The 7515-nt window shown below is 36.7% G+C and overlaps 1 protein-coding gene across 1 annotated transcript; it reads left to right on the top strand.

The window, feature by feature from the left end:
- The first annotated feature begins 236 nt into the window (after positions 1-236).
- LOC114528359 (plancitoxin-1-like) lies at positions 237-4810 on the top strand. Its single transcript, XM_028549983.1, has 5 exons — positions 237-371; positions 1418-1635; positions 2145-2435; positions 3993-4324; positions 4436-4810. Exons 1-5 carry the CDS (start codon positions 259-261, stop codon positions 4547-4549), a joined length of 1068 nt encoding a protein of 355 aa, XP_028405784.1. The 5' UTR covers positions 237-258; the 3' UTR covers positions 4550-4810.
- The last annotated feature ends 2705 nt before the right edge of the window (positions 4811-7515 follow it).

Raw genomic sequence — 7515 nt, 5'->3', positions numbered from 1 at the left:
TCTATTATTCATGCTCTAAAGCATCTAAAAAACTGACCAGTTTTAAAATGGACGTAAAATTCTGCTTCTGCTTCATTTTTTTTATCCGCGTGGAACAAATACACTGGCGGAGTGGCGGTCCTATTTTTCGAAAATGAAAAGCACCCCATCATGTGCAAGCCACATGTGCAAAGCTACCGGAAGCTGTTGAAATTGTCACATGGATTACATATAAATACATTCAGTTTCATTATCGATCAATACTGAAACAGTTGAATCATGGCTAGCTGTAGTTTTAAGATCCTGCTGTATTTTATCATTCACTTATGGAAACTTGAACAGATTCATAGTGCAGTGTCTTGCGTTGGTGAAAATGGAAAATATGTTGATTGGTATATGATCCTTTTTATTTATTACTTATTAACCCAATATTTATACCACAGCCTTATAAATGATGTCAACAAACTCTCAGCATGTCCGCCACTTTCTCACTCTTACAAATTTGTGAATCCCTCTAGCTTATATAATTATACGTTTGACCTACTGCTAGACTCGTCGAATTTATGTGTACGACTTAGTAAAATAGAAGGCGGAATATTAAAATATAAGCGCTATATCTGTGCTAGCTATCCATTCGTATGCCCTCACAAGTTTCGCTATCGATCACGCACATTGTGAATTGTTTACCAATCAGAAAATCGACAGGAAATTAACAGGAAATCACGATGGTCTCTATTTTGAGAATGTACTCTGGTATAAGTACCTTAGTTTAAGTTAGCTAAGTGGCTTGGGATTCCGAGTATAATGAGCTGTACATATTATTCGATCATATCAGTTTTGCCTTTAAACAAGATTTACAACTTCATACGCTGTCACGCAGGCCTAGGGTTCAAAAGGAACGCGAGTCGCGATCATTTAGCAGCGGTGTATTTGTGTATTCGTGTTTGTGAAAATAACCGCGGTATATAATATAAATTATTTGACGGCAATAAGTGACGTCACTCAGAACGATCAAGTTTTCTTCCTGCACAGCAGGCTCAGTTTACCAGCGGCCAAAAAACGAAGCAGCTAAATATCAGCTTTTCAGGCCAGTGAGCTCAATTTTACAAAAGATATCACAGTCTGACGATATCAGCCTGCACGAATATATAAATATACATCAACCAGGTTATCGCGTCTTGGTTAGGCCTTCTTCGAAAGATTGTCTTGTTTTAAAATACTAAAGCGCATTTCAGATACCTTTATATCAATGAGAATCTCATGGTTAATTCATGTGCAGTATCATAAGATTTTCATGATTTTCCATCAGATCAGCCGGTTCAGTTTCTTTTGTCATGCATGCACAAATCGTCCCACGGTCATGCATATTGACTGATTGAAGCACTATAGTCCTGACTTAACAATAATCTCGGTCTCCAGCGTCGTTTCTTTTTTCTAGGTTTATAGTTTACAAGTTGCCGAAAATTAAAGAATCCGCTCGTCGTTATGTGACAATGGGGCTTGGGTATGCTTATATGGACAGTGAAACAAAACAGTTTACACTATCCGACAAATCGATTGGGAGCAATGTAAGCGCAGTTGGCTATACCTTGCAGCAGATTTATGCAGCAGCAAACGGTACAGGATACATCATGTATAATGACGAAGATCCTGAAGGTGAACCAATATGGCTTCTTGTAGTTCGGAGTTGATCGCTTGTCAGTGAACGTAATACTAGATACGAAACAAATTTTATTCTGTGACTGAAAATCATCTTCTGTCTCTGCATGTGTTCTCATTCGTCTCAGTTTACACGCAAAAACAGTCGACTTGGCTTCTTTATCGAAACAAGTTTTCTTGCGAGCATTCGAAGCTCTCCGTGACTGTTTTCCCATTCTTCGCTCTGCGAGAAAGAAATTGACTAACTTCAAGTTTGCTGCGTTTTTATGTGCGATTTTCTACTTTTCATAGATGTGAACGGTAACAAGTTACGAATGCTCTTATGTGTATATGAGCTTATATTTGAACTTAATCTGAGGTCGAACGTCGGGAAGTGTTTTGTCAATCTGGACAATTGTTATATCACATTTGATGCGAAGTAACTTTATCAGTGTTAGATGTTAGATCAAACGTTGGAAACTATTACCTAACTGTGTCCTAACAAACTATCGTAATTGTATTATTAGGACACCAGCCACTTAACAGAGGTCACACGAAGGGAGACCTTGCATTCGACAAAACGTCAGGATTCTGGTTAATACACAGCGTTCCCACGTTTCCACCTTGTGCAACAAAGTCGTACAATTATCCTGAATCTGGTGAGATATATGGACAGTCGTTTATATGCGTCACTTTCAACTATTCAGTTTTTAATGAAATTGGTAACCAACTCTTGTACAATGGTCCAAATATCTACGATAATTTTCTACCAGAATATCTTGCCAGTGGTGTACCAAATATCCAGAAGGCAATTGATGGTATGTCATTTAGGCGTTTGTCACATAACATCATAATTACTAAGGTTGAAATTTATGTGCGATTTTTCGCTGGTTTTTTATGTGTGATTTTCCTCTTTTGATAGATCTGAATGAGTAATTATAGCTGTGATTTATGAAAATCGCACATTAAATCGCAGCAAAAATTGCAAGTGTAAACGCTCCTTTAAATGGCTCCCTACAGTTTAATGAAGTTGTTAAATACTGATTTTGAACAGGAATATTAAACCATCTAAATGTTTGCCTACAACGCAAAAACTTTAATATAACTCTTGGTCAACATATGCAGAGAATTTATTTCGCACTTTCGCTTGGCAACCGTTGCTATAGCAACAGGCGTTTCAAAACAGCCGCCAAATAGAGTTTAATCAATCGGACACGAGTTCGGTGACCCCCGATTTTTTTTTGCATTAACATTTTAGGCTTTGGATGATAGTAAAACTTTATTTTTACTTTATTGATATATTTAGACTTTATTGATAGTAAAATTCTATGTAGTGCGATTTTTTATATGTCGAAAAATGTTATTTTAGCCCTTTAAAAAAATTCTACTCCACAGATTTTTTTGAAAATTCTCTATCGATAAAGCATATACGAAGTGTAAAATTTTTATGCAAAAAAATCGGGGTCACCGAACCCGTTTCCGTCATAAACTTCATTAAACTCTATTTGAAATGCCTCTGTCGTATTAGCAACGGATGTTAAGCGAAAATTCGAAATAGATTTCGGCTCTACGTATGTTGACTAAAAGTTATATTAAAGTTTAGTGTTCTAGCCAAACATTTAGATGGCTTAATATTCCTGTTCAAAATGTGTATTTGACAATTTCAATAAACTGTAGGAAGCCACCTTAAAGCACCTGGGAAACATTCTGCATGTCCAGTCGTATGAACTCCAAATATGAACTCAAAATTAACTTCAGGCACATTAATTTTTTTAGTATTTCCCACAAAGCATGTGTAAAACTGGAATTTTGCATCAAGTTTACACATACTTTCCTATTTTATTTATAACTTGCGCCATACACTGTTAGTCATAGAAGAGACATAAACAAGTTTCATAATTAGTTCTATAAGATCGTAATTTTATAATATATTCTGAATCACGTATATTGCGCGGTTGTCTTCACTAATAGGACAAGATGAAAGTGCAATTTATAAATTGTGAATTAGTAAATGTAACAAAATGAAAATGAAACTAGTTTCATTCGTTGAAAGAAAGATTACTGAAATTTATCAGTTCAGTGCAATGTCTTCGCTCGTTCCGTAGTTATAATCAATCAAACCGGAATACTTTATTTATGAAACCCGCAGTAGATATTTTAGAGATTGTATTTTGTAGAGGGGAATAATTTTCAATGTGATAACTGTAGGATAACCTTCCAAAATCGGGATTATCTCGTAACAATTTAGGTATGTTTTCGTTGCTGAGGATTACCCTGTTATGATATCAATGATGTTCACGGCCCATTGGCAGCTAGTGTTTTGGAATAATAATGCATCAGCAGCGCTTTTTGTTATATAACTTTTCTTATCTTAGGAAAATACAAATACAACAAGCCATACGAAAACGTGGTGAAGCTGAAATCGGCGGGAGGTACAACGCATACAAGTTTCGCAAAAAGTAAATACTTTGAAAGCGACCTGTATAGCAATCTTGTTGCACCTTTCTATGATACTGACCTTTTGGTTGAAACTTGGCAGAACGGTGCGGGAAAGTTACCACCAAACTGTAGTGCACTGACCGTAGAGAATGTATCGGAAATACGTTTGGCAGGAGAATCCTTTAAAGAGACTAAGGACCATTCCAAATGGACTGTTTCCAAGATGGCATCGGAAGAATTGGTGTGCATTGGTGATATAAATCGAATGGTATGCATGCGAAATTCGTATTTCTTCTTTCTTTATATTTACTTTCTATATGAGGTTTAAATTTTCAAATAGAGTAAAAAAGCTTAAATAAAGTTATCTTTCCTCCTTCAGAAAAGCCAGTTTAAACGAGGTGGTGGCACGTTGTGCACAAATAATGCTGACATCTGGAAAGCGTTTCGAGAAGCTGTCACATCATTTAAATCTTGTCCAGAATTTACCGCTTGAGCCGAAATCAGAGCACAACAATAAAATTTAATTATTTAGTAACAATATTACGAGCATACTTAAAGGAATACTTTGAACTTTTAATAGTGCCCACCTGTGCACTTGATTGTTTTTCTTGATCAGGGTAATTTACGTTGGCATAATTATATTTGTGCATGCATTTATATACCATAAATGCATGGAGGATAAACTATAAAACTATATACAACAGTATGGAAGATAAACTATAAGACTATAAATGTTTAGGTAACAAAATCTATATCTGTGATCTATCACTTCGTTACACTACTGTTTTTTTTCAACATTTTTCATCAGCGAATGTCCGGGGCTCCTAGGTGGTGACATGATGCGTAACAGAAGCCCCGTTTACACTACACTCAATTTATCGGCACGGCACGGCTAAAATTGGTACCCGTACCCAATTTTATAAGTGTTCAGGCTACCAAAACAAAGGCCGAGCACAGATGAAATGGGCACGGGTCCCCATTTTAGCCGTGCCGTGCCAATAAATCGAGTGTAGTGTAAGCCCCATTTACACTACACTCGATTTATTGGCACGGCACGACTAAAATGGGTACCCGTGCCCACTTCATCCGTGCCCGGCCATTGTTTTGGTACCCTGAGCACTAGTAAAATTGGGCACGGGTACCCATTTTAGCCGTGCCGTGCCAATAAATCGAGTGTAGTGTAAATGGGGCTGTAAACAGGGCTAGAGCAGTGTATACCTCGTCTTAAATATCCCATGCAACCAACCTGACAGAAAATAAAACTAGAAAGGATTCCTCCAAAAGTTTCTTTTATCATGCATCCAATTGCTCTTTTGAGTAAAAATTTGGTAACTAGACAATTCAACTGCCTTTACATTGTCACTATATTCCATGTTTAAGTGCAAGATCTGTTTTAGACCAACCGAACTAATCTTGAGCTATAAATATATAACGGTGTATTTTTACCGTTGGTAAATCGCAAAAAACATGCGTGATACAGAAGGGGTGATACAGCTTCAGTTTCAGACGTTTAGACCATAAAATATCATAAGGGTCTTAAATTGCAAACTTAAATTTTCGACAAAAGAGCATGCCAGTTCAGAAGTTCTGTCTCTTTAGTATTTCGCTCTCCCACTTCTAATCCTTTGTCGTCTGTGTTCGCAATTTACCTTGTATTTAATAAGTGAACCAGCCTCGTACCCAGGCGCTTTATTGGAAAACATAAAGGCTGCATTCAGCGTAATATAGAGATCTGTGGCTGAGATGTGCGAGCGCGCAGGGGTAAAGGAAGCTTCGTTCTCCCGTCGCGTCCTCCCCAAGCACCCCTGCGCGCTCGCACATCTCAGCCACAATCTCTATATTACGCTGAATGCAGCCTTTATGTTTTCCAATAAAGCGCCTGGGTACGAGGCTGTAAGTGAACTTAATTTATCCTTGTCAGCAAGATTTGGGTATTCTTGCATGAAGTTAAGACGAAACGTCATTTCCATTGTTAATTTTTTCATATTATTGATTTTTTATTATTCTCTCATATCTTGTTTGTTTAAGGCGTTGACGCCCTAGTCGAGTTGGTCTTTAGCTCAATCGATCAATACTTAAAAATGTTCTAAACTTAAAATATTTGTCATCAACAGTTATTAAAATTTTCAAACACAGCTTCTGTGAACCATATTTTGCAACTTAACTACATATACTACCATTTTAATCAAATTAAGCTTTCTCTGACGTAATGCTTAAAATGCTCGACCGCGCGGAATATCAAACACAATTGATTGACATGCATAAAAACTTTGCAGCTGCCTAAAGCATATTTTTAAATGCAACAGTTAAACTTGGCATCGAAATACGACTGTTGATCCAGATGCGCACGTTCTCACAGGGTGATTGTTGTTCTCACCTTACTACTTTATTCAATCCCACGAAATGTCATGCATGAAAGGAAAAGTAATTAATGGTTGAGAATGGCCGAAAATTATATTTACTCATGTGTTCTTTGTGGCAAAAATGAATTATTTATCCACGTCATTGCCAAGTGATATTTTCTATTTTACAACTATTTTTATATGCATATAATTGAACATAATAAAGCCTTGCGTAACAATCAGAACAGTCATTTTGTTATAGTGTATGGGTAACCGAAATAAGGAAACCGAAAATCTCCAACTTAAATACCCACCAAGAATAAACGGTCAGATGGACATTTGTCTTAAATTTCAGTGATCATTACGAACCTCTAACTCTTATATGAACCTAGAAATAATGTAGTAAAAGTTACTTCGGCTTTGTAAGCTAACACCAGAACCGAAAACGCATCAGTTAGTATAGAGGGAGTTCTGAAGTTAGATCCCCTATTTCTGTGTTTTAATGTGAAAACCAACAAACTCATTAATTTATCCTTTATAGATGCATAGCATGATGGGGAATTAATTAAAAAAAAATACTCTAATGGTGTGGTTCACGCTTTTATAGGTTTAAAGTTTTATGCACACTACACGGGTGACAGCCGTTCTTACAAACTAAATCCCTCTGATGTCTTCTGGTCAAGATGGCGCAAAGAATTCCTCCCTACTCTACAGCCACGACGAAATGGAAAGCAGGCGAACGTTTATTCTGCCTAACCTTAGATCCGCCCACGTGATAAAGAATATAACATTGTAATGCCCAAAACAATTCTAATGAATTGTTATACAATGTTTGCTTTCGAGTTTCGCCCAGGGCATATTTCAGATGCTCTGGACAATTGCCACAAGTTGTTTACAATTAGACAATTTAGATTGCGTCCCTGTATTTTCTACAGGCCATGCAAGTCTTTACTCTTTAGTGTATTGATAAAGTGTTTGATGATACTAATGTGACACTGTTGATTTTCTAAGATTTCGCTGAGTGATCTACTGCTAAATGAGTTCAGTGATACTGCACTGGCTGAAGATTTAAATAAATATGACTTTATTTAAAGGTTGAAAAATTAGAATTGCTGAC

Source organism: Dendronephthya gigantea, unplaced genomic scaffold, assembly GCF_004324835.1.
Source record: "Dendronephthya gigantea isolate DGI-Jeju-01 unplaced genomic scaffold, DenGig_1.0 000001F, whole genome shotgun sequence".
Lineage (NCBI taxonomy): Eukaryota > Metazoa > Cnidaria > Anthozoa > Malacalcyonacea > Nephtheidae > Dendronephthya > Dendronephthya gigantea.
This window is presented reverse-complemented; position numbering and strand designations above follow the sequence as displayed.

What these genes read in the sequence shown, in the direction of transcription:
- LOC114528359 (XM_028549983.1), top strand. Translation starts at nt 259, where the DNA reads ATGGCTAGCTGTAGTTTTAAGATCCTGCTGTATTTTATCATTCACTTA. An exon ending in AATGGAAAATATGTTGATTG is followed by an intron (nt 372 to 1,417) that starts GTATATGATCCT and finishes TCTTTTTTCTAG; the next exon opens with GTTTATAGTTTACAAGTTGC. An exon ending in TTGGTGATATAAATCGAATG is followed by an intron (nt 4,325 to 4,435) that starts GTATGCATGCGA and finishes TTCCTCCTTCAG; the next exon opens with AAAAGCCAGTTTAAACGAGG.